Here is a 27,943-nt window from a genome sequence, read left to right as displayed (position 1 = left end):
CAGAGGATAAAACTGAGCCCCGAGTAACTGACAGCACAAAACTCCCACTGTCATCTCTAACAGGACACCTCCTTTGTGGTAAAATTTGGTCCTTACGGCAAGTTATGAGGCCAGCCTGGGTGGCATAGTGAGAGCCTGCTACACATGAAGAATTTACTCTCTGAAGTGTGACTTAATAGAAAACAGAGTAATTGTGAGTCAGAACCTGGGCTCTTTCTTCTGCTGTGAGGATTACACAAGTGGTTTTATTTGGTTGTTTCATTGTTGTTGTTTTGTGTGTGTGTGTGTGTGTGTGTGTGTGTGTGTGGTGTGTAAGTCAAAGGGCAACTTGTGGGAGTCTGTTCTCTCCTTCCACATGTGTGTCTCAGGGATCAGACTCAGTTTATTGGGCTTGGTGGGGAGTACTCACTGAGCCGTCTTGCTGTTCCCATGGTCACAGTTGTGTGAGGGACTTTACAGATTCGTCAAATAGTCCTGTGGTGCAAATAACAATACCTACTGAGCCATTGTCCTTAGATGGTGGTACAGAGCCTCTAAATCCCTGGGACATTTTGAATGACAGAGGTGACAGTAGCATCTTAGTTGCTGATAATTAAAGCTTTTCAGTGTGGCAGCATTCATGAGTGGACGTGGAGGAGCCAACCACAGGATAAACATCAGCTCTCATGTCCAGTCCACACCTCAGGCTGGAAGGGAAGGGCTGGAGTCAGTCATGACCAGTGACATCATCAACCATGCCTCAAATGCAGCTTCCACGACATCATCAACTATGCAATTGTAGAAGGCATCTTCCAGGAATTCTTAAAAGATGGGTTCAGATAGCCACATCAAGGTGCTTAGAAGCTGGCATACCAGGAGATGGCCTTGCCCCCAAGCTCCTTCTCCTCAAACCCAGGTGACTTTCTCACCCCAGTACCAGGCAATGTAGTGAGTCCATTTCACTGTCTGGGTTAGAAACCAGCAGTGGTGAGGAAGGTGCATTCTTGAGATTAGTGAGGCATTCCAGCAAGTCACTAACCCAAGGACTTTATAATCAATTTTCCCAAGGTACCAGTGATGACCTAGGTTTGTGACTGGCCGCTGAGTGATGGAGCCCTATTGGTTTGAGTCCTTTTCTTATGGCATCTGACTAGACATCTAGGCAGAGAGTGTCAGAACTGAGTGGAATTATGGGATAACCAACTGCTGTCTGAAGAGTAACGGCAAATTACCTGCATCTTTGGTGACAAGAGTGGTAAAAATAGTTCAATCCTCACATCAAAGACAAGACTGTACAAAGGACTCTGACCAATTCCATGGCCTCACAGCTGCTGAGTGGTAGTAACGGCTGTGCCATCTCCTGGTGTCACTGTGCTGATACGCTAGCATTGCCTGGGTTCACCGAGCATGAACAGATGCCTCAGTTTACCACCTGTGCCTTTGCCATGGATGGATGATCTCTAATATATTTCTTTACCTCTCCAAAGCTCCACAGTGGTCTTGATGCTTATTGAAATATTTGTTCAATTACAACAAGGCTACTTTTCACATTTCTTACAGTTGTTACCAAATTTATACCATGTGGGCGGTGCATCCTGGACAGGAGCTGGTGGCCTGTCATCCAGTCCCATTCAGGAGACCCTGGAATCAATGGCGGGAGAAGTCACAAGAGTTGTTGATGAACAACTGAAGGTCTGTGGGTCTTGTTATTTGGGGAATGAATTTGCAATAATATAACTATGTTTGATGGCTTTGGGTACTGTAGCTTCCTGTGTTTATAGGGTGTGTGTTGGGGGGGGGGCGTGCTTGTGTGTTCACACTAACTGAAGCAGACACCTGGGATCCAAGTGAAAAGGATGTCTAGTCTAGTGTATGTGGTTTAGAATGCTTTTCTATGTAGTAAGTCTCACTTTTGGTGGCAGATCTCTGAATGCACTCTGTATGACTTGCTGCTACCGATGTCAGGATGATTTCCACAAAAGCAGAGTGCTCTGGGGGAACATAGCTGCATTACATTTGATTTGGAGAGTGGAAAACGTGGTGAGGACTGTATGTAGACACTGCCAGCTCCTTACATGGAGAACGACAATAGAGGCATAGCCAACCATTCTTGACATGGTTAGGATGAATAAACAGATTTATTTAGAATGGAGCTGTAGGGCACCCAAATAAACAGAGGTCTCCTATTGGCCTACTGGTTAAAAGGGGATTTAAAACATCCCCAAGACTTTAAAGGGTGTAGGTAAGCTAAGAATACCTTTTTCTTTTCTTTAAATATTTTTTACATATACATTTCTATTATTACACATATATAAAATAAGCTACATAAAGCAAGAAGAACAACAATCAAGAATTATAATAAAGTTACATTCATAGTGTTTTGACTATTTGTATTTGACAATCTTGAAGAAAACGTATTTCCTATCTTGGTGAGTCTGAAATTCTGAATGTAAATCAATACCTATCATACCTCATCTCTGTCGATGTAAAACATCTATCTAGACTTAAAAACATTTTAACCCCTAAACAACTACGCTTAATTGTAAAACTAAACTATCTGGTCTTCAATCCCATCAGAGACTTGAGAAGGAATAAAATTAATTACCTGAGTAAACAGGAAGTGCAGGTTAGCAGCTTCCAAAGTGAAAAAAAAAAAAAAAAAAAATGACAGTTTGCTGCCTAACAGTCACCTAAAACTCTCTGTAACATTGGAGCATCATCTTCAGCCTTCTGACAGACATATTGGTAGGGCAGGAACTATTGAGGGCTTGCTTACCCTATCTTGCCAGAGTTTGGCAGTAGCCTCTGCCTGCATCCAAGCTTGCCCATTTTTAGGCAGAATTCTGTCTTTTTCTAAAGGTGATGTCAAAACTCAGCTGCCCCAGAGATGATTTTTTTTCATAAATTTACTTTATTTAGGGCTCTTAAACACATTTACTTCCCTCTTAACCCCCCAACCCCTGGTAAGAAAGAAGATTAGGAGGAAACCAGGAGATGTTGACCTCTTGACTTCTTCTGGCTGGGTAGTGCCGTTGGCTTCTTTTGGGGTATTGCCAGTCTCAGCTGTCAGCAGCAAAGCAGCAGGCAGTCCAATGCCAGTCTCCTCCAAACCACCGCCTTCTCCCTTCATGCTCTCTTTTTTACTCCCCTCAGAGTCCCCAGAATTCAACTAACTCCAGCTGGCAAAGACCATGCCCCTCATGAGACAATTATCAGCTGCGGACAACTAAAAATCCCACACTTGGGATGAAAACAAAAACATGTTTACATAACTGAGTCTACAAAAAACCCAAAATTTCCATTACACGGATCACATTCAGAAGGATTTCTGCCTTCTAAGGATGCCTTGAGTTTCTCTAATTATTTAATCCGTTTTCTCCTGGGAATGCTTCTGCAGCTAGTGGCGGAGGAGCTGAGGTGCAAACGATGACACCTTTACAATATACTAATTACTCTCTGAAAACTAAGCTAACAAGGCAGAACATGCTGTGGCTTCTTAGCCGCTAATCCACCTCCCTGTGCAGGTCCTATAGGGATGTTGATGGCAGCGGGTGAATTTTACTTCGCTGTGGCTATTTGTGTACTGAACAGAGACAGGGTGGGGGTGGGGGTGAAAAGGAGCAGGGCTGCTTCTGGATCTTTCTAGACCTCATAGTAGTAAATAACACTTGGATCCTTCGTGAAGAATAAATGGTACAAGACAGATACTTTCTTATATGAATGAAATGAGGAATACTTAACCATCACCAATAGTAAACTTTTAAAGAACTAAAGAAATGCAAACATCGCATCCGCCTAGGCACCCCGTCTCTGTGCAAATGGTTAGGAACCTTTTGCACAAAGGGTCAATCATACTAGTGTAGGCCTAGTAGTGAGACAGCACCATTGCTAACGGATGCTTCAAGAATGCATTGCACTGCATAGATGTAGCCCGGTGACCTCATCTTAATTTCTGATGAGCTTTGTTGGGGTGAATCTGTGTAACTGCCCCATTGGTGGGTGAAGCACCTTTGGCTTTTGCCTGGATTTACGAACATGTCACGCAGAGAGGGAACTGCTCATTTCTCATATTCGAGCAGCATGGTACAACATGGCACCTCTAACATTTTTTTAATGTAATAGGCTAAGAAAGAAAATTTACTGTGTGTTTTTATTCCCTTAATAGCGTAGCAGTGCTTGGGTATTTATTTATTTATGGTGCGAGCTTAGCCTCAGGGCTTTATGCTTGCTGGGTAAGCATTTGATCAGTGAGCTACATACCCAGCCCTGTTTTTGTTTTTGTTTTTTTGTTTTTTTTTCTATTGAAAATTGCCCATTTCCGTCTGTTTCCTTCCTCACGCCACCACCATTTAGAGCATCTGTAAGAATTTCTTCCAACTGTAAGAATGGATGTCATTTAGATTGGCGGGAAACATGGTAACAGGTCCTTTCTTGTCAGACAGCTCTCACCTGTTGCTGGTTTTTCATCTTGTCTGAGCCACAGATTGCCCTGTTTCCCCTTAACTGCCTAAACTGGTTGAAGCTGATTCTGACTAATTTTTCTTGGGTGGGACTAAAGCATAAAAATGTAATGTAAAAGACGTTTACACTTAAAAGGCCTGAGATAATACAGATGATGCTCTTCTGTGCATAGGCTTTTCCTACATTTGCTGTGGAGTTTTCTGAGCACTTGTCAAGTGTCAGCAGTGTCCTCTGCTTGTAATTGTTCTAGAACCCTCTTCTCTCCTCTCTCCGACCCCCAGGCCCCAAGCCCTCAGTTGCCTGTGTGTTGGTTGTGTTATTTTTCCCTCTCCCCACTCACATGTCAGTCCTGGACCTTGAGAGTCAAATTCCTTCACCTCTGAAAGCTTCCGTCATGAGTCGTCACAGCAAGTCCTCATTCAGTGAATCATCATTCGGCGTTACTTCTTAATGGTCTCTTAACTGAAATGTGTGCTTTTTTTACACTCCCCATGCCTGAAGACCCCTTACTTCCTTTCCACTCCCTTCTACTGACCTCACAAATAGCACAAGGTGGGGGGAGGGGGTACACATTTTTCTACTTATAGTAACCTCATGATGCATTGATTTCCATAAAATTATGTATCCAAGTGCAATCCACAGAACTAACTAAGCTGTAAGGATCATTCCTTATTTCACTTCCAAAAGCAAGCTTTCCTTGTTAGAGGAGCCCTGCTCCTGTTTCTCAGGGTTTCTAGAGCTAGTGTGTCATGCCAGCAAGAGCTACAGCAAGTGGATCCTTTTATACTTTTTAAAAGTAATTTTTATTGCAGAGGATGAAAAATGGGGTAGGTCTGGCTCAGCACCGTGGGTTTATCCATCCTGACGGTGGTCCAGGGTAGCCACTGCTGGCCTGTCTAGACCACAGCCCCTTGGTTAGAATTGTATATTAGCCATGCTGATCACTCCTTGCTCTGATATTTGATCAGGGTGATGCTGCGTCATAACCAGTGGTGAGAATTTCAATTATTAGGTAAAAAATGTTCAAATAGTTCTTTGGGCTACTTTTCAAAATGACTATTTCAGGAAGCCTCCTTACTGCACACCAGGGCAAAATGAGGGTGTACGGAGTTCCTGCTTTAAGAGTCCCTGTGCTCTCTGGGCTGCCTATGTCCAGTATCAGAACAGCACTGTGCCTCCTGCCCTACCCCCTTTGCCTCCTAACATTACTGCTGGGACAAGCATAGAGAATAAATGGGCTTTGGGATGTTTTAGTGTAAAGACTGTTTCCCCCAAGCCCCGTCTTCTGGCCTTACCTTTTAATATGTTTATTTGGGACTGTGTAGTTCTTGCTTTCTTTTCCTCGAGCTTACATGGTGAAAACTTCCACTGGTAAATTTCAGGTTCTCTTAGGACATGAGCCTTGATGGGTGTAGGAGGATTTCTGTCAAGTCTGACCTTGATTTGGTCAGAGGGTTCTTTCTGAGCTTTTTCTGAGTTTAGTGGTATTTGATGTTGTTGCTGCTGCGGCTGCTGTTTTTCTTGCTGTCCTGAAGCAAAGGTTTGGACAGACTAGGGTGTCAGAAGAGACTGCTAGAGGAGAAAACAAGAGCAGTAGACAGGAGACCCCTAGCCCTGACCTCACCGAGTCCAGTAAGCCCTGGGTAGCCTTGAACAAGGAACTTGCCTCCTCTGAGCTCCACCTTCCTTGTTATCCAGGAGGTATATCACAATCAGCCTTATTTTCAGTGTTCCATGTGTCCTGCAAAGCATCCTGGATGAGATTATTTTGTAGAGCGTGAAGCGCCATCTTGACCCATTGTTTGGTGTTAGGGTTATAGGTGGATAATTTTGTCCAGTGCCATTCAGCTGGCCTTCGCATTTGCGTCTGACAGGAACGCAGATCCCTTCTCCGTGGTGCAATCCCATCAGCCATCTTGGGCAAATCATTTAACATTCCTCACCTGTGAAGGAAGGTCCCTTGAGAAGCTTCCCCATCCATCTTCACGGATGTTGGAAGGATGGAATTTGCAGTTTCACCTCTCAGATGCTTCAGGGCTGTGTACACATGTATTTGGCTGCTGCTATTAAGGTTGTTTATAGGGGTCTCTGTAAATGTTTTCCTCTCTTATTATTCATGTTGCTCATAACCACTGTTTTATCCAACATGAAAGCTTTTCTCTTAGAAGAGTAAAATTGGCAATTATCTCAGTGATTTAGTTTGTTTCTGCCTGTTGCATCTTGGTATTGAACGGTTCAATATAATTTGAGGTTTGTGTGATTTGGGAAATCATATACATATTTTAGGGATTTCTAATTTTTGAGTTTGTACTGTTAAACATGCTTTCTGGGGCCTGGGAGCTCTATCTGCTCTGGCAAGTTGCTATGTAAAAGGTTGATACTTGCATGTTTTATTCTTCTCACTCATGGCTTTGTGTTAAGTTCAGCTGCCACTCAGAGTACCTCAGATGCTCAAGAGAAGCACAGGTCCTGCCAAATGTCTGATTTAAAGTGATTCCTTGAGTTCATCAGTCACCCAGTAGTTACAGATCTCCTCAGGTGTTCCTGTCCTCTGAGGGTTTGGTGTCGTACATCTTCAATGTTTCTGATGGCCGTGTCATTATCTTCCTCTTCTGCATTGCAGGGTTTGCTAGAGTCCATGGTGGATGCGGCCGAGAACCTCTGCCCCAATGTGATGAGGAAAGCCCACATCCGACAGGACCTGATCCACGCCAGCACCGAAAAGATTTCCATCCCACGCACCTTTGTTAAGAATGTCCTGTTGGAACAGTCTGGAATTGACATTCTTAACAAAATTAGGTATATCTGTTGTGTTACTAGGCTGGGGAACTGTGGTACTGAGGCACAGAACAGGCTGCCGGGCAGGATAGTGCTGCTGGCTTTATCATCAAGGAGTGTGTTGAGACGTGGCTAGCTGACTGAGGAGAATGTATGTAAACGTGGCTATGCATTAATGCACAGAGAATACACACAGGTAAGAGTGCTGTCCACGTTATATACGTTGCCTGAGAGCATAGAGCCTGCCGCTCTCTGAGGGTTTTATATGTAAGGAGGAGGACATGGCTGTAATCCCTAGTTTGTGATTTCCGCGTTTATCTTCTACTTTCTAAGTCACCGGCTTAAAGTTTGAGGATGTTTCCCTCTCTCCCTTCCCCTCCCTCCCTGCCAGTTATTGTTGTCGTCATTGTTAGTGTTGTTTTGGGTTTTTGGTTTGCTTGTTTTGATGAGGGGTCCTCAATCCATTGTGCAGACTGTACTGAAACTCTGTCACCCAGACTAACTTGAAACTTACAGCAATCCTCCTGCCTCACTCAGATCTCTAGGATGAGTTCCCTTTTTACTACCACATTTTTATTCCAGCCTTTGAGGTTGTTAGGCATCATTTTGGAAAGGTGTGAGGAGTGTGCCAACATCTCAGTATTTAGGAGATGTAGTTATAAACTTCTTTGGATTTTCAGAGTCCCCGGCATTGGCAGCGTTGCTTTAAACTTAGGTCAGCTCAGTGTACTTCTTACTTGGAGAATGTGATGGCTGAAAGCCCAGGTTCAGAACTTTGTAAGTTCCCCCTTTACCTGTTTCTGAATATTTATTTTTAAAAAAATACGTAGATGAGCAACAAAATGATAGACGACATCAGAGACATCAAACAAAGTCTTCACTTTGATACTACACCTTGGAGTCTGTAAAGCACCCCTCCCCATCTTCAGAGAGAAGGACAGAGAAAGAGTGTGAAGTACGGAGCCTAGAAATCTCAGTTGTGGCTAGTGAGAATTAGGAAATACTTGTTGCCACTGGATTCCAGAGCCCAGGTAGGGACTCTGTTCCATGTTTCTAGTATAAGACCAGAATGACTCTCCCCTGGACACCTCTGATGTGTGTAACTAATTGTCCTCAGCATTTATCACCATCATCATCCATCATGACTTTTAGGCAGGGGTTGTCTCTAGTTTAGGCCAGCCTCAGACTCATGACAAGTTTCCTGCCTCAGCCTTCTGAATCCTGGGATTCTGATTATGAGCCATCACACCCAACTGAAGGTTTTAAATAAATATCAGACAAGTCAGATATTAGTGAGACCTTGCTTCATGAAAGAAGAATGGAAGAGTCCTCCTGGGTAGATCTACACTAGAGTTAACCCCGCTTCCTTCTGCACCGCCAGCATTGACCTTCCTGAGTAGGGAAGTCTTACTGCAAACTGTCACACTTTACAGAGATTTTCCTGTCGCGCAAACACACATTCAACCTCACCGTTAGGATTAAGTCATTTTGTTATGACAGCTCATTTGTCTGTTCTGAAAACATTGCTATTACTGACGTCAAATGCAGCCTACGCTCAGAAGGGAATTCTAGAGTGGAGGTATGTGACTGGCTTCCTATTACTTTCCTGGAAGTCTTGGGCATGTGAACCCTTGCACCGTATAGTCAGGTGATTCAGTCCCAAAGCTCATGGATGGTGGAGCCTCTGAAATGTTAACTTAAATGAGAGCCATCTCGAAGGAACCCTAGTGACAGAGCCTGTTACATAAAACCTATAAGCCTCTTTCTGTTGCTGGGGAATCGTCTAGGGTCAGATCAAGGGGCATCCAAACTAAAAATTGAAATAGCCTCTGTCACAGTGCATTTTTAAGGCACATCAAAGCAGAAATAGCGTAACAGTTCTGTTGGTGAAAACATTTTACATGCTGTGTGTTTGTGTGTCAGTGTGTGCATATTGAAGCGATAATGGAGGCTTAAGAGCCAGACTAGACTCTGAATTTTCTGCAGCCGGAGTCAGCCCATGTCCTTGTCAGGGGGCGCAGTGTGCCACATGCCCATGCGGTTTCTATTGAGTTCCTCTTTATCCAGGTGTTTTCCATTTCTACTGATAAACCTCAAGCTGCAAATGCAGAGGCGAGTGGACACTGACGATGGACATCTGTTACATGTGTGTTTATGGCCATGTTTAAGACTTATGTTTGGGATCTTTAGACCTATCCTCAGTCTTCCCATTTCATTTTCAAAGACAGGAATGGAGTTCCAGTCGGCCTGTCAGCATGGCCTCACAGGCGCATCCCCCCACGCCCCCTCCACCTTCCCCCACCAACCCCACAATACAAGTTACAGAGTTTCTCTGCCCTTTGGTACCCACAGTGAGGTGAAGCTGACAGTGGCCTCGTTCTTGTCTGACCGAATCGTGGATGAGATCCTGGAAGCTCTCTCCAACAGCCACCGGAAGCTGGTGAGTGCCAGGCTCAGCACTCAGGCTTTCTCTTTTGGGCTCCAGGAAGGGGTGTGGTTTCTTTCCTCTGTCTTCTCTGCCTCGGCATGATGGATGGAGAGCCTGGCGTTCCTTGGTCCTCTCCTATGGCTCCTAGCCGTCCTGGCATGCATTAAAATTGAATGACAGGGGATAGAAGATGCGAGCGCTTTTAGAAATCTTGTCCAGTTTTAATGAAGATCGAATGGTTTCGGTAGATGATGTTAAGACTAATGTCCCAAATGAGCAATTTTAGTTATACATGCACTGTTATTGCTCCAGTAAGATTATTTCAGAATGGATTTGGGGTTTGAGATAGGTCTTATTTTAGCTCAGACTGAGCTCAAGTTGAAGGCAATGCTCCTGCCTTGGTCTCCTAAGTTCTGTTATTACAGATGGGACCCACTGCTCCTTGTTCGGAATACATTATCTCTTATGTTTATGTTAGAGAGAGACAGAGAGACAGGCACTCATGTAGTCCACACTGGCCTCAATTCTCTATATAGCGAAGAATAACCTTGAACTCCTAAATCTCCTGCCTCCCCCTCATGAATGTGTGTGCTGCCATGCCCAGCTAAGACTACTCTTTACAATGTAGAAGACAGTTTATCTGTAGCAGCAGTGCTCCAAATGTTGCCTGTGGACCCCAGCTGGCCCAGTAACACACATAACCAACCTGTGAACATTCATTACTCGAGAAACCAGCAGGAACGACTGTGAGGTTTCTAGAATAATTCAACAGGATCACAATATTTAATCAAGCACATATTATTTTCTAAATTCTTCTATGTTGTATTTTATCAGCATGGAGCACTGTGCCAGATTGGCTGTGTATAGAAAACATTTCTGGCCCATCGAGCTAAAGCAGCTGTATTCCCATCTCCTGGTGGCCAGGAGTAACCTCGCTGTTTAGAGTCCCCAGTGGAGTGCGCTCTTTAAAAAATCATTTATTTGTTTGGAGACATGGTCCACTATGTAGCCCTGGCCATCCTGGAGCCATGCTATTTTAGGAAATGGATTGTCTCTTGCTCTTGATGTTGCATGGGTCCAGGATGCTGGCAGTACCATGATGTTTTGTCATGACTCTGCCTGGGAAGCCTTCGTGGGAAGTTTGAGACTTTCACTTTTTTTGCCTTTTATTAGGAATTTACTTAGAGTATTGTTTTCCATTTTAATATGCTTGGAAATATTTTGCATTAGTATACTTTATTATTTACTTCCTCATTCAACAAAGTAGTTGACAAAGGCAACTTTAACTATGGAAGTCTGTATTTGCTTCATGATTGGAGGGGACAGTCCATCCTGGCTGCTATGGCTGGCATGGCAGCAGGAGCTGAGACAGCAGGTCACATAGAAACCACCAAGAGAAAGCAGGGAGAGGTAAGTGCCACAGCTCACTGCCCTTTCTCCCCTCTCAGCCTGTGGGAGGGAGACACCCACCTGCAGGGCAGGTCTTCCCAGGTGTGGTTCCTGGGTGGCTCTGCTAATGAACAGCACCGTGGTGTCATGGTGCCTCAAGCTTCGTTTTAACATCAGTTCTGCTGGTCTGGGTTATAAGCAGAGAAACTGAGTATTATGTGAAAATAATGCTACTTTAGGAATGAAGCTGGTTTCAATTAGTTTCTTCCCCCTGGAGTTCAGGGATGGCTCTTGGGGCTCTCGTGGGCTTCATCAGCTGCTTCTCATCCCTTCAGAAATAGTTTCAGGCATCTAAATCAACGCAGTACTTCTTCCCGCACCATACTATTTGCTTTTCTACATTTACTACAACATAAAAATGGGAATAATGGCTCATCAAATACAGTATTCCATACATTAAAACAATGGAAGATAGCTTAATAAGTCTTATTTCCTTTTAGTATTAAAAAAGTAGTGAAAGTTGGAGTCGTTTTTACCATCATTAGATAGTTGTTAATCAACTAGGTAGAGAATAAAATTCCTATTAAATAGGACTAATAAAAAAGAAAACTATTTATTTTATTCTCAATGAAGTAGTATTTATTTATTTTAAAGATGTTTTTCAAAAGTTTTTTTTTTTAAATTGGATGTGTTTGGATGTTTCAGTGTGCTTGTGTGGGTATGGTGGGAGGTCAGAGAGCAACTTGGAGCCTGGTCTCTTTCCACCATGTGGACCCAAATCTGTCTTGGCGGCAGGTACTTTTACCTGCTAAAGCCATTTTGCCAGCCCTGACCTCTGCACTTATGAGGTTTATTAGATCTTACTTGGTCTCCCAAAAGTCATAAAAGAGGAAAGCTACTCCAGTGTGTACAGATTCAGAATTGTCACTGAAGCTGGCCCTGGTTGTACACACCAGACGAGGCTGAGGCAGGGGGTTCTACGATTAGATAACATGACCTATTTCAGAAACTCCAAATTAATTAATTAATTGCTTAATTAAATAACAAATTTACCTTGAGTACTCACAAAGTAGCGCTCCGAGAGGACGTCTTCAGGAATTCACTAACCTTTACTCTTAATTTCTTTTGGTGCTAGGCTGACCATTTCAGCAGGAGAAGCAAGAGCCTTCCCCAGCGAGAGGCGCCAGATGTGGAGGTGGTGGAGGAGAAACCGGTGAAAAGGGCGGTACTTACGGTGGAGGAGCTCACGGAGGTCGAGCGGCTGGAAGACTTAGACACCTGTATGGTAAGCCACGTCCCCCCTCAGGTGCCCTGCCCACCCGCACTGTGCGCTGTCCCCCTGGTTGGTTTTTAAAGCCTCCTCGTTTGAAATCAGACACGCATCAGAACTTAGGGAGAGCTGTCGGAGACCACATACGTGAAGCAGCTTCCAGTTTCTGTAAACATGTGTGCTTAGCGAAGGGGAGGCATGCACCTCCCGGACAGAACCCCTTAGGATGACTGGGGGGGGGGGGGGCGGGCGCGGGTGTGTGTGTGTGTGTGTGACCTTTCTCGGCGTCTGATGCCCTTAGAGTCCAGTTTCATGTTAACTTCAGTTTCAGTGATCACAGTCCTGTAAAGACTGAATATATGCCGTTGCACTAGGGAAGGGTTAGTGCCCTAAATTAGGATTAGACAGTATATTAATTTGGATGGATGGGCTACTTCTCAGATGGCAGGAAAATAATCTGGTACTCGGTCAACAACTATTAAATTTAGGTTCTGGCTGAAAAAAGAGTGTCTGAAATTTTTTAAAACAACTGAGTTCATATTTGGTGGTGCTGGGGTGTTTGTTTTAAGTCAAAGCCTTTCTCTATAGACCAGGTTTACCAAGCCGGCCTTGAAGTCAGGGCAGTTGCTATGCCTTATGCTTGGGATTACAGATGTGAGGCCCCGGACAGTTAGAGCAGAGAGTGCTCTTTTGTTTTGTTGTTGCTAGTGGGCTTTTGGTTTGTTGTGGTTTTGAGACAGGGTGTGAATAACCCAGGTCCACCAAGAACTCTCCTGTATGCCGAGGGGCCCTTTGAGTTCTGAGTCTCTGTGAGTTTGAGGACAGCCTGGTCTAAAAATCAAGTCCAGAACAGACAAGACTATACAGAGAAACCTTGTCTGGAAAAACCAAGGAGAAAGGGGGGAAGGGAGAGAGAGGGGAAAGAAAGATAGCTTAGTGATTAAGAATGCTTGCTGCTCCTTTAAAGGAGTGAAGGCCTCTTTCGTCAACACCCAGTTCACAAGCACATAAACTATAGCCCCCTTGGTTATTTAAAAGTATGTTCATGCACACTTACACATATACACACATATATACACAAGTAGATAATAAATTAAATCTGTGTGTGTGTGTGTATATATATATATATATATATATTTGCTGTCTATGCCATCTGCTCCTTTCACACAGCAGGGTGTCTTAGGAAATCTGGGTGACGAAACTGCATCTTTCTCCCTGGGCCTCTTTATGGGTGTTCAGGGTTTGAAGGGTGCAGTTCTTATGCCACTGGTTAATTACCCCTAATTTGTCACCACTTCTAATATAATACCTTTAAAAACTGCCAGGAGGTTGGGGTGGAGGTGAGAAGCCAGTGTCTGTGGCTCTGGCTCAGCCTCCCAGCTCACTAATTGTCTGCCATTCTCTCAGTTATTTTAATGAGTGTCAGACCAGTTCAAAATCAAAAGAGACATTCCTGCTGAAGAGCCATTCATCTCCTACTGCTATTGGCTTGGAGGAGAATTGGAGCAGGCTTGAATTAACTAGAACACCACTCCACAAATCCTGTCTCCAGCGATAAAGCAGCAATTATTTCCCTCAGTACTTTCCAGCCGCATAATTCAGTATGTAATTTTAAGCTTTTGAATATAGTCTAAAATTTAGTGAAAGTGTACTTGACCTGGTCAAGATGCAGTTTTTAAAAAACTAATTTAAAGAAATTACCTCATTTTTGGATACTAGCAGTTTATGTGTGGAAGATCAGACTAGGTCTCCTGTAGCCCAGGCTGAACCTTCAACTTTTGTGAACCAGACAATGACCTTGAACTTCTGATCCCCCTGCCTCCATGACTTCGGTGCTGTATTCCAGGATAAGTCACCGTGTCAGCTTTTCGGCAGTGCCTTTTCTCTTTGTGTGTACTCATGTGCATGTGGAGACACACATCTGGGTAGGTGTTTGTGCATATGGAGGTCAGAGGTCAAGCTCAATTGTGATTCATCTGGAACTATCTACCATGTATTTTGAAACAATGTCTCACTCTGGGACTTGGTGCAGGCTGGCTCCTTTCTCTGCCTCTACTGAGATTGCAGCTAGGCGCCACTATGCTCAGCTTTTTACGTGGGCTCTGCAACTTGGACTCAGGGCTTTGTGCTTTTATGATGCCTGACCACTTATCTCTTCAACCCCAGCAGTTGTTTGTTAGATGGTTTCTTCACAAGGTGGATAGCCTCAGGTTGTGGTCAGTGTGTCTTGTTTTCAGTTAGCCGCACTATTGTTAACTATGCATGCAAGATGCTAAATGCATGACTGCTAAATTTCTTTTTTGTTCTGTGATCGCCTTTTCACAAGGAGAACACTGTAAAGTGGAGCTGTGATGGAGGTTCCCAGCAGTGTACTCTGGGACACAGTCGCGCCCTTGCTGGAACCTACTTTTAGTATTATCAGTTTAAAAGCTCAGAGCAGAGTAAATGCATTTAGCTGTAGCAGCTAGAGCCATAAGAAGCATCTTATGGTATTCAGCCATAATTCTGGCCTCATTTTTTCTTTATCTTAATTTACTCATTTAAAAAAAAAAAATCGGTCTTATACTTGCCTAAGCTCATTTCTGGATCGAAGTGGCTCTTCATTAGTAAACCTATAAGCTAGATACAACTGGACAGTGTGTTCTGAGAGAGGAGGCTATAAAAACAGAGAAGATGGTTAGGGGAGGGAGGGATGCTATCAGGGAAGGCTTCCTAAAGGAAGGTCCTAAACACTGTCCCAGGTACACAGCTACTGATGCTAACTGGCATTTGGAGAAGCAGTTGGTGGGGGGAGGGAATGAGGAAGTCAACCCAGGCGAGAGCCTCAGGAGCTTGGCATAAAGGGACAGTTTGAAGGCTGTTCATTACAGGTGACAAGAATAAAGGGGAACAGGATTGCTGAGGCTGGGAGGGAAAGCAGAAGCTGTGTTTTCATTATACATAGCCTTGTACTGCAAGGGAGGTGGTCTGGAAGAGACAGGCTCAGGCAGAATCGGATATTAGTGGTGTCCATCGAGATGCTTATGAGGCCCTGGCAAGCTGCTGGCTTGTGGGAGATCCGTGACAGGGCTCTGGGCTCAGTGGTCACCACACTCATATAATATATCCATGCTTCAGATATGTGCCTCAGATTAGCTTTGCCCTCTCTGTATCTTGAGACAGGGTCTAGTCTGGCCACCATCCTCTTTGGTGGCTGTAGTAAAGCATTTGACCCTGTGCTTTGTAGCCTCACTCCTCCATAACTAAAGAAGTCGATGCGCCATGAGCAGTTACTTGATATTAAAGCCCTAAGTGTGGGAGGCTCCATAAAGGACTTGGGATCAAGAGAAGTGTCACTCATGTGCACTAAGCCATCCATGCTTTGCCATAAGACAATACCCTTGGGAACATGTGGGAACTATGATTAATAGGAAATATACCTAACTTTTCACTATGGCTTGGCTATAAATCTTGAATTCATTTTAAACAAGCTCAAAGCCAATGAAAAATGGCTGACAGTATCCCTGTACTCTCAACATTCTGTCACTGGGGAAAGAGATCCTCTAAAAATATTTCATAAACCAGCATAGTGGTGCACACCTGTAATCCCAGGATTTAGGGAGTTGAGGCAGGAGGCTCAGATGTTCATGGTCACCTTTGGCTACACAAAATGTTACAAGGCCAGCCCGAGGTTCATGAGATCCTTTCTCAACCACTTCCACTGAAAAAAGAAGAAAGGAATGCTCTAAAACTATGAAAACAGCAGGGTATCACGTGCACACCAGCAATCACTGCATTCAGTAGACTGGTGCAAGAAGACTGATTTGAATTTGAATTTAATATTTTTCTTTCAAGGCTAGCCTAGGCTATATGGTGCATTCTAGTCATGCCTGCAATGAGATCCTGTCTCAAACCAAAAATAAAGATGAGTAGACCAAGTAGTGGATCTATAATTTTCAGAGTCTCTACAGAATCTTATCAGAGGGGACATGAAGCAATGAACATGACAGGATCTAGGGAGATGGTTCAGCAAGGACGGAGACGAGTCCCTATACCCATGTAAAAGTCCAAGTGCAGTTGAAATGCATTTATAATACCATTGCTAAGGAGGCAGCAACAGGCTGATCCCTGGGGCTTGTTGGCCAACCAGGATCAGTAAGCTCAAGATTCAGTGACAGACTCAAATAAATAAAAAATTAAAACTTAAATAAGGTAGAGAGCAATTAAGGGAGACATCCAGCATCTACCTCTGACCTCCAAGCACATGCATGCATGTATATGCACAAACACTGCCCTCCCACCACACACACACACACACACACACACACACACACTAGACATACAAACAGACAAAACATGGCAAATATTCTGGTTTCTAGAATAGACAAGATTTCCCAAGTTTAGGCAGCAAGACATCTTTACTCAAAAGACTGTTTGAGGATAAAGAGTTAGGGTGAAGAAAATTGAAGATTTGATCTCAGAAAAGCTTGGGACCTCTGAGCCTTGTGGTGAGACTTGCTGGCAGCCAGTTGGTGGCCACATCATGCACTCACCAAGTCTGTAGTCCCCCTGCTCGGCACCACTGCAGTTTGTGTGTGTGTGTGTGTGTGTGTGTGTGTGTGTGTGTATACACACGACTTGCGGGGGGGGTCAGTCCTACCACACTGGCTCTGGGGATGGATCTCGGGTCCTCAAGATGGGTGGCAAAAGCCTTTATACACCTGCTGAGCCATTTCACCACCCAAGTAATTATTATTATTATTTTTTTTAGACAATAAGTTATCATGGGCTTTAATACGTTCTCCAGTGGTACTGTTGTCAGCTATCATGTTGCGCCATGTTTACAGAGCTAAGTTTGTGACGTCATCAAATTGTGAAGACTATTCTGGAGACAAGTGTGGAAGTCTCCCCCTAACTTCCTTATTAATGGCTTCCATGGTAAATGGATTTTTCTAAATTAATTAGTTTTAAAATATGTTCCATGGGTGTGGTACTCAGTAGGGTTTGCTACAAAAACTTCTATGAAGCTTGAGCAGCACAGGCTTACTCTATAGCCAAGGTCTTAGGATTTTTATTTTTATTTTATTTTATTTGCCCTCTTTCACTGTACTATAATAGGAGCAAAGAGGATCTGTTGCTATTAGTACATATCATGCCCCTGTGTCCATCTATATTGCCACTGTTAAAATATACTTGCTGAAGGCAGTGTAGTGCATGCCTGTAATTCCAGCACTCTAGACATGGAGACAGGTGGATCCAGAAGTTCAAGGCCAGCTTCAGCTATGTAGGAAGTTCAAGGCCAGCCACAGCTATGTAGGAAGTTCAAGGCCAGCCACAGCTATGTAGGAAGTTCAAGGCCAGCCCAGGCTACATTGAGACTCAATCTCAGACAACAATAACAACAGCAAAAAAATATATAGTTTCTTCAAGGAAGTACTAGATAATTTCATCTTTTGGCTAATGTCAAGATAAATATTTAATTCTATTCATTTGTAGAGAGAGTACTCAAGTGCGAAATTTTACTTTGGGCTCATTTATCATGTTAAAGTGGATAAAAGGTGAAATGATTTCTGTTCCCTAGAGAAAGTGTGGCATTGTAAGAAGGTGATTTTATTTTATTAAAAATTATTTATAGATCTGAGAAAAATAAGGAAATGAACCATTTCAATTTTAGGACAGCACTCTGCTGTGGTATTGTGACAGTCTCAAACCAGTACTGTAGGCTTCGACCTTTTCCAAACCTACTTTATTTGAGGTTCTTTAATGGTTATACCTCCCTTCCAACCCACGTACCTGAGATGGGAAAGGAAAGAGGTTAATGGGAACAAGAGAAATAGACCTTTTGCACTCAGTACCTGGGAGTGATGCCATTGGCATACTCCGCAGGATTTCAGCAGACCAACAATTCAACCAAAGTTGCTGCTGGAACCTGGAACAGCATCAGGAACCCGGAGCCCTGAGGCATTCTCTGGAGCTGTTCTTTCTAGGAGCGTCTGGAAGTGGATCGATGAACAGCCAAACAATACCAAGACCCAAAAAGCCCCACCACTATATATGTATATATAGTCTGTACTAAGATGTGTTTCAGCTGGCAAAAACCAAGCCTCTGCAAGAGGTGGTTCATCTTCTAGTGGATAAACATCACCTGTTCTCTCACAAGTCTGTTCCCCATGGCACACTTGGGATCAAAACAAACAAAAGTATATGTACATCCACTACACAATCCTGTCCTCAGAATGTGCATGTGAGCCCATGTCAGCCCATGCTGTATGTGATAGAAGGCTGTGGTGGAGAGCTAATGAGGGCCTTGGGGGGACACAGAATTGAAGGTGGCAGGAGGAAACATGGTGCATCCTCTAGGCGCCTCCCCTCCCTTCCTTCCTCCCTTCCTCCGTTCCTCCCTTCCTTCCTCCCTCCCTCCCTGACTTACTGCAGCTTTCTTGGAGTTGATTCTTTCCTCTGCTTTTTCCTCGGGCATAGGGGAGTGCTCCAGGCTGTCCAACAGTTATCAAAGAAAGCCACATCTGTCTTCCTCTGCTGATTTATGCCACCTCAGTCTTTTGCAAATAGGGGTGCATTAAAAATTACTTTCTAAGTACAAATATGGAAACATTAGGTGAGACATTTGAGACTATAAATCAATTAAAATAGATTCAGCTTTCCTTTGAGCATTGACTCAGCAGATAATGTGGTTGGAAATACTTAGGTTTTCTCATGTCGTTCATTAAACAGGGATTACCTATATCCGTTTTCAAAGTGCGCAGAAAAGGACAAGGTCAGGCAAGGATGTCTTAAATCAAAGAACAAGGATTGGTACTGTATCCAAAGAGACCATCTCAAAGGACACGTGGGGTAGATTGCATGGACCCCAGTGGGACACTGATTGCCAGGAAGAATAGCAATTGCAAAGTCTTATTTTACACTGAATTAATTTTTTAAAGATCCACATGTTTGTAGTAATGCTCAAAAAGGTGTGCGTATATATATACATATATGTGTGTATATACACACATACATACCTATATGTGTGTGTATGTATGTATGTATGTATGTATGTATGTATGTATGTACATATCAAGAAAGTGGTTACAGGGGCTTATAAGACAAAGACAGCTAATAGATTCAGGAAGGAGAACGCAGTAGAAAATTGTGTCTTTGCAGCTCTCATTGTGTTCATTAATTCAGGCAAGAATTGCCAGTAGTGGCTTAAAAATAGGCTTTTCTGCATGGACTGAAAGTAGCACTTCTCAGAGTGGCTGTTAACGACAGTGGTACTTGACAGTGAAGCACCCAGGGAGTCCGCACTCCAATCAAGAGACCAGACAGCATCCTCAACAATAGTGAGCCCTCCTGCCATGGGAAACCTGTTGTGACTGACTCAGCAGGTCACGGCACCCAGTGTGTGGCGTTCCTGCCTAAAGATGCTTTACCTGCATCTCATTATGAGGAAATGGAAGGATGCAGAGTGAAGGCAAGTATATGCCACAGCCTTCTAGGCAGGCAGTATCCTGAAGAAGAAAAGCTGCACTGGGATGGGGGTGGGGGAAGGTAGGTAGGTGCTGGCTAGATAAAAGAGGTTAAGGATACATTTGTTTCTCCATTAGGTCCTGACCTAAAGAGGAAGGGATGTTATATGCTTGAAAGATAATTATGGGAGGCTAAATGTAGTGTCATATGCCAGCACTTAGAATGTAGAGGCAAGAGGATTAGGAGTTCAGCAACATGGGGAGTTTGAAGCCAGCCTGTGCTAGATGGGACCCCATCTCAAAGGAAACAAAAACACTCAATATTTGAACATAGACTATAGTGCATGGATTGTGTACTAGGTAATGGCTATTAACTCTCTTTGACTCACTAATCATACATGGTTATAGAGGAATATTTCATTCATGGAATGATCATATAGAGGTACAGAAAGAAGAAATTTAAAAAAAAAATTAACCTCTAAATGGTTCTACCATGGCAGGATGGCTCAGCAGGTAAAGGTGCTTACTGCCAAGCTTGACAACCTGAGATGGACCACCAGGACCCACATGGCAGAAGGAGAGAACTGACCTTTGACCTTTGACCTTCGCACATGTACTATGGCATGTATGCATGTACCTGAGCACATGTGTGTGTACCCACATACACCAGTAAATGTAATAAATGGTTTCAACAAAATCTGAGTGTGTGAAGGAGGAGAGGGAGAAAGTAAAATGAAGGAAGCAAAGTCATTGGAGTAACAGAAATGCTGCTGCCCGGTGAGAAAAAGGGAATAATACTCTTTTTATAAGGTTGGAAGTGTTTAAGTAGTTGAAGGGGAGTGGTAGGTGCATACGTGTGAAGAGTTTAATGTCCAAAGAAGTGGATGCCAGTTTATGAACCATGAGGGCCCATGAGGAAGATTTTGTTATAGTAACGTGAGGCAAAAATGTAAAGATGTTGCAGTCAAGTGAATGTATCTAATCTAAAAGATTTTGTTGCTTTGCTTTGGGTTTCCTGTTGTTTCTTCCTCGGTGCTACACATTGAATTTGAGCTTTGCTCACGCTCAGCAGGTGCTCACCCGCTGCGCAGCCCTGAACGGACTGTTCTTTGTACTGTCCTACTTTCGTGACTAAGGTCCCTTCTGGTGCCAGTGGTTGTAGCAATAACAGTTGTGTTGAGCTGAAGCAATGATTCGATTTATTCACTCATTTCCGTGTGTCCTCTAGGCTTACCTTCTCCACCCGAAGATGTTCATTTAATCTTCCAGTAGGTGCTGGGAGGAGGGTGCCCACAGCAAGTTTTAGGTTCGTCTTTAGGCATTCTCCTGTTTCAGCCAGATTCGTGCCATTTTTCTAGATGTATTTTTAGCACAATGCTTTCAATGCTTCAAAAAGCTTCCTGCTGTATATTTAAACATTGCAAGTGGGTGTGGCGGCACACTCTTTTAATCCCAGCACTCTGGAGGCAGAGCCAGGGCTGCACATGCTGTATCTAAAAACAACAACAACAACAAAATCCCTGGGTTTTGTAATAAAAGATGCTATAATAAATGTTTTGGCCATTATCTTGTTAAAAATGTTCGCCACCAACTGGGCACCTCCACCTTGCCTTCTAAACTCATTTAAAAGGGCCAATCTACTTGGCCATCACCTTCTTGTGACTGACTGTGTGAGCCTGAGGCAGCCCCTTTGCTGTCTGGCATCCCACTGCCTGCATTGCTGCGCTCAAAGTTCATCCCTCCATCTCCTGTTCGGAGGATTTCCCTTCATCTCATGCAGGCTAGGCCAGTTCTTGAAGACAGACTTGCTGGCTTACTGAGGGAGTTCTAAATGTCTGACAAAAAAAATTATGTCTTTTTGTTAAGTAGGGTAAGCACCAACACCATTGGAGTTCATATTAATTGTTTCACTCCCTCTATCCTGAGAAGCTTTCGATAAAGAAAATGAGAAGTGTGGCAGTGATGCTGGCCCTTAGCCCTTACTAGGATCTCGGGTGCTAGAGAGCCCTGAGTGTTGCAAGGCAGCTTTTCTGGAAAGTTTTGAGTTAACAGTAGCATTAAATAAAATACTTACTCATGTAACGCAACCCTGAGTTAATTTAAGGAGTTTCTACATTTCTTCCTGCCTGTTATAGCACAGCCCTTTTTTTAAATTCTCAAATGCTTTTCATCTACTGGGCCGTTGCATCATTCACACTGGCAGGAACTGGTCCTGCAGGCCAGTTTAAGTGTTCTGCTGAGCTCCTGAAGAAGTGAGTCCAGACTCTTAGTAGTCACTCTCCGTGTCTAGAGTGAATCCTTTCCACGGAATAGAGTAGTTCTGAACAAACGGCCTTGAGGTGTTACTAAAGGGTTTCTATTGCTGGTTGATAAAATGCCATGATCAAAAACAACTTGGAGAGGAAAGGCTTTATTTCAGCCTACAGTCCTTGGGTCACACTCCATCACTGACTGGGAAGTTGAGGTAGGAACGCAAAGCGGAAACATCGAAGGAGTGCTGCTTATTGGTTCCTTCTTGGCTTGTGCATCTTCCTTACTTCTATACTCTGAATCACCTGCCCATGATGGTACCACCTACAATGGGCTGGGCCCTTCCATGCAATCATAAATTAAGAACATGCCACACAGGCTTGCCTACAGGCCAATCTTATAGAGGCATGCATTTTCTCAATTGAGGTTCTCACTTCTCAGATAACTCTAGTTTGGGAGTGTTGAGGGGGGAGCATATTCCCAGCTCCCCATGAGCCAGCTGGTGGTATGCCAGCATCTTCGGTCTAATGGTATGCACCAGGACACAAATTCAGCATGGAAGCTTACTTTATTTGCTGACGTTCTGTCCCTTCTCCAAGAGAAACCAGCAAACAGTAGGAGTTCTATAACCTTTGTAAAATCGTGAATGGTCTTAAGCATTACAAACTGCATAATGGCCACCTCTGGCTACTACCAGCCATTTTTCTGTCCTTCCTCTCCCTGTAGGCACCACCAGGGTTTGATTGGACATGCTGTTTTCCATGTTTAAACACACATCTGCTCATGAGCATTGACCTGATGGTGTGGTTTCATGGCTTTTTAATGTACATAGTTGCAATGCCAATGTGTATCTTTCTGAAACTTTTTGTTGAACATTGTTTTGAAGTTTCTTCATGTCAATCTTTCCCAACCCTAGTGAAGTCACCAAGGGTGCAGCATGGCGTGTTGGGCACTGTAGTAAACACTTCATGGTCTGCATCTTAGCTAATCCTCACAATAATTTATTTTAAGCTGGAAAATCAGCCTGACATTATAAAAACATTGGCCCGGATTCCAAAACCCAGCAGAGGTTTGAGCCCATTTCTCTGATGCTTCTTCCCACTTACAACTCTTTCCTGTCTTTTAGTCTAGAGATGGAAACACCAGCACATCCTAAGTGAGTTCCAAAAACATACAGGCACAAGAGTGAACCACCTTTGCCTTCTCTAAATGTTGTCAGTTGCCATGGTTTCCCTCTTCGTGGGAACCGTCACTTTAGGAAATGAACCACCGGAAAGGCTCTTCAGTGTTACTTGTAATGATCATTGAGTGTGTAATTGGGACAGAGGACTTGTCTTGATGAATTAGCCTCTCAGAAAGAGAGGAGAAGTCTAAGGTGGTCTGGGAGACTGGCTCCTCATACTTAAAGCTATGATCACACTTCTGTGGATGCTCCAGCGGCATATGTGTTAACACAGGCACGGCAATTGAAGATTTGAACATATTTTTTACTTTCTCCTTTCACTTAGCAAAGATGCTTTTTGCGCGTACTTGATAGGCTATAAAGTGAACCGTATTTGAAGAAAAATGTTTAGTGGGTATGAAATTAGAATTCTGTGTGTAAGGCTTTTTTTCCCCTGTCATTGCCAGTGAAAGCCTTTCTGTGAGTAGGGGACAAGGGCAGAGGTGGTCAGGAGGAATGGTTTTCACTTGTGTCCCCCCTTCCTTTTCCCTCCGCAGTGTCCCACACTGTTTACACACAGCCTGGGGAGCTCCGCAGTTTTATTTCACTTTATTTTTGAGAACAATTGAAACATGAAGTACAGAATTAAGAAAAAGACGGCCTCAGACAGGCAGAGTAGGAAGCCTTCCACAAAGCCTGTCTTTTGGAAGCTTAAGAAGGGTTCTCTGTCAGCTCATGCTGTTTTCACACACACTGATGACTCAACTATAAGTTTTTAAAGAATAAGATGTGTTAGCAGCTGCCAGTGGTGACCGGTGTATTTAGAATTTAAATGTAAAATGTTAATTCCCACCAGGAAATATTAAGTTGCACTCTGACTGGTCAACTATGCGAGATTTCCCTCTTCAGATTCAGTGGAAGAAGATTTGATAACAGAGAGTGAAAGAAGGCACAGTGAGGCCTTTCAGGAGACATCTGCGCTTATGCAAAGATTCCCAGTCCTCACATTGTTGCAGGAGGAGGCAAGGCCTGTGTGGGGTTTTCTAGTATCTGTCCGATGTGCTGCCCACTGAGTGCCCCAGCAGCTAATGACGTCACTGTGGATTTGAGGCACACTTAGCCAAAGAGTTAATATCTGTATGTAAGAACTGCAGTTTCCCAAGCTGTGACTGTGCTTCTGCTTATCAACAGCTAGGCTGGATGCTTTGTGTCGTCAACTAGGCACCGCTCTCACTCTGTCCCTTTGCTGCGGTGGCTTTTTGTGTATTTTAGCTTTTTCTACTTGGCTTGTAAATGTTCTCTCCCCTGCTCCCCTTTTCTTGTAATGCTGTTGCTTTGTCTCTTGTCCATTCATATTTTTTTTCCTTTCCTTTTGCTGCATGGAGACTCTCTGCTGTACAAGTGTAAGTATCCTCCAGTGCCCTGCAATCCCTGGCTGTGCTGGTTGGCATTCTCGGGCTCCATTTGCTTCTGCACGGCCTGGCTGGTCTCCCGGGAGATGTTGTCATTCCATCAGCAGATCCCGAATGCAATAGGCAACAGTTTAGACATAGGATTGGGGTTGACCAGATGGTTCAGTCTTAAATAAACCAGCAGATGAATTGGAAATCTCCCCAGTTGGGTGCCTGAGAGTAAGAGAACTTTGGTGAAGAGGATGCCACATGCCAGGGAAGGAAGGCTGTTCTTAAGACTCAAAGAGCAAGATGCCCATGGTTTTCTCATTCTTGTCGTATCGCTTATTACAGGCCCAGGACTACATCAAATTGGCATTATGATTTGTTTCTCATATTAGACTTTACTACTCTGCTTCTGAGCTGCTATTGGTTGGGGGGGGGGGTGTTTTTGTTTTTGTTTTTCCTTTTAACCTTGAGAAAAAAATAATTTTGGTTCTTGAACTTGGAATGAGAGCATTATATACTACTTTTTGTGCAAACTTAGCAAAAAAAAAAAAGTGTAGTAAATAAGGAAACTTACCTTATCCTATCTATATGGCAATTCAATCAACTTAAGTCTCATTTTAAAAACTAGTATACGTAGGGGTTGCCTGTTAAAAATGGGTCTGAGAGAGGGGAAGTGCTGTGAACCAAGTTCTATCGTTACTTTGTGAATTCTGTTTACAGTGGACAAATCTTTGTTGGGCTACAAGCAGAACAATTTTGCAATTATTATAAATATTAGATCAAATGAGTAATATTTCTAAGCAAGTAGATATCCATGCTGCTTTTGGTCCCTTCAGAAACAGCCGTCGTGTGCTGTTCACACTTACAGCACAGTGCAGATTTATTGGCACTTTAATGGTGTCAAGATGAGAAAGTCTATATTTAGGGTCTCCTTCTAAAATTGCATTTTAAAATGAAGATTTAGCATATTTTTCCTTTCTTACTCATAAGATGCATTTTTAAAAAGTTAGTTCTGTCTAGGCTTAAAGCTAGCCTGCTTCAGCTGTCCCTGCCCTTCATCTGATGAGCAGTTTGTCATTTCCGTGACTCACGAAGTCACTTAGCCATTAACAGGTGCCCAGAGACAGTGAATGAGGGCTAAGGTGCAAACAGAGAGAATTACTCTTTTTGCTTTGGCACAAAAGGAGAAGAACACCGTTTTAAAGAAGAGCCATTGCGGTCCCTGCTCCCAGGACAGACTATCAGCCTAACCAAAGTGAGGAAGAAGAATAGTGCAAAGAAATGAATTTCTAGAAAGGCTAAATATTTGCTGCTAAATAAGCCTGTGTGCAGAAAATCAGTCCATCTTTACATGTCCTCGCTCCGGTTTATGGAATGGAAACACAAGAATAAGCAAGTGAGACTGAACAAGTCTGTACTGTCCATAAAACCAAGAAAGAGGGCATTGCAAAGAAAAGGCAAGCTTGTAAGAGGTAAAGCGGAGAGAAAGAGATTGAAGCCGTTGACATTGGAGAGGCTTTTGTTGTCTTAAGACAGGGTCTTGTGTGTAGCCCCTGGCTTCAAACTTACAGCAATCCCTCTGCTTCAGCCCCTTGCTTGGTGAAAGTACAGGCTTGAGGTAGTACTCAGGGCTTAGTCGCAATCTTGATGCCAGGTGTAGAAGCCATCTAAGCTGCTGTTTCTCACTTTAGCAAAAAGCCACCTGCCTTTTGGACATATGGCAAAACTTGGGAATGAACAAATAGTAAGATCAACAAAAGGCTTTTATGGGGCAGTAGTGATTTTATCGGGGTGGTGGTTTTATCACCTTTAATCCCAGCACTCAGGAGGCAGAGGCAGGTGTATCTCTGTGAGTTTGAGGCCAGTCCGGTCTACAAATCTAGTTCTAGAACAGCCAAGGCTACACAGAGAAATCTTGTTGTGAAAAACACAAACAAACAAAACAAAAACATAAACAAATAAACAGAAAAGTCATTCACAATGCAGGAACACAATGGAATATACCAGGAAGCATTTTTTTCCCTTATATTTGCAACCTGTACCAGGCTTTGGAACCTTGGAAAACACAACCATAATAGGAAAACTAATTCCATCCTGATCCATGTCAGGCTCGGGAATGTCCAGTGACTTATGTTTTTAATGTGCCTCCAAAGTTAGGCTAAGCTAAATGAGTTACTTACAGATGGCTCACCAAGTTTGCAAATGAGTTTCTTTATCTAGATGCTACTTATTCTATATCTGCCCATGAGATTATATTGTATCCCCTTTCATATATTAAAGCCAGTGTACGATATAAGATGGGATAATCTTGACATATTTCATGTGTATTTCTTATCTATCATAATGGGTTTAAGGAGAGGGAAAGCTGAACTAACTTTTTTGTTTGTTTCTCTGCCAACTTGTTTTTGTCCATGAATGCTCTCTGTAAAACCTAATGTCCAGAGGTGCCACAAGGAAACAAAACTTCAGATCTCTTACACATGAGCATTTTAAACTTATTTCTTAGTGATATCTGAATGAAATTCTATCCCAAGCTTAGTTTTTGTTGTGGTTTTGGTGTGTGTGTGTGTGTGTGTGTGTGTGTGTGTGTGTGTGTGTGTGTGTGTGTGTGTCTCAGACAGGGTATTGTATAGTCGAGGCTTGCCTCAAACATGCTGTAAGTCCATGTTGGACTTGAGGTCGGAGCCTTCTGTGCTGGGAGCAGCGGTGAATACCATATGTCTCATTTCTGGCTTCCCTGTTGATCCTTTTCATTACGGAAACTGCATGCAAAGTATATGAAACTCTGAAGAACTAAGCACGTGCATTTTGTCAGAGGCTTTTCTTACAAACAGACCATACTGGATTCTTACTGAGTCTGAAGAGAGAGTTGCTGTCCAGGCTTACTTCTCTGCTCCCAGGCAGCCTGTGGGCTTTATAAAGTCTTGTGACCTCCACCAATCCACACTAGTCTTTCAGGAAAACTCTGTGTGTGTGTGTGTGTGTGTGTGTGTGTGTGTGTGTGTGTGTGTGTGTGTGTCATAGCTTAGCATTTCTATCCTTTTTCTCCCAACAAAAATAATAGCAAATGGGTACTTTTATTAAAACTAGGGTGACTGTCAAAACTGAAAGATCATTTGCTTTTCCAGGCCGGTGTGTGAACCAGTTCATTCTGTTAAAGGATGTAGACTTTGAGGAAGCTTCAGCGGACAGCTGTTACGTCAAAGCACGCACTCTCTCAGCTCTTCTTTCTGTTACTTTGTGTGTGCATCAGTCTTTCTGAGCCAGGCATGGTGGCACCTGCCTAAAATTCCAGCATTTAAAAGTCTGAGTCAGGAGGGTTGCGAGTTTGAGGCTAGCGTAGGCTATACAGTAAGACCTTGCCTCAAAAACCCTCACCTC

General features: G+C 43.4%; 1 protein-coding gene across 1 annotated transcript in view; it reads left to right on the top strand.

Annotated features, from left to right (window-relative positions):
- The window catches only part of Carmil1 (capping protein regulator and myosin 1 linker 1), a 259,669-nt gene that overhangs the window by 204,848 nt on the left and 26,878 nt on the right, over nucleotides 1-27,943 (top strand). The window contains exons 26-29 of the mRNA XM_051169309.1: nucleotides 1,540-1,671; nucleotides 7,064-7,239; nucleotides 9,571-9,658; nucleotides 12,171-12,320. Of these exons, the coding sequence (XP_051025266.1) occupies nucleotides 1,540-1,671; nucleotides 7,064-7,239; nucleotides 9,571-9,658; nucleotides 12,171-12,320 (546 nt within the window). The remainder of the gene's footprint in view (nucleotides 1-1,539; nucleotides 1,672-7,063; nucleotides 7,240-9,570; nucleotides 9,659-12,170; nucleotides 12,321-27,943) is intronic.

This window comes from Acomys russatus, chromosome 3 (assembly GCF_903995435.1).
Source record: "Acomys russatus chromosome 3, mAcoRus1.1, whole genome shotgun sequence".
NCBI lineage: Eukaryota > Metazoa > Chordata > Mammalia > Rodentia > Muridae > Acomys > Acomys russatus.
The sequence above is the reverse complement of the archived record's forward strand: the minus strand, read 5'-3'. Positions and strand labels throughout refer to the sequence as shown.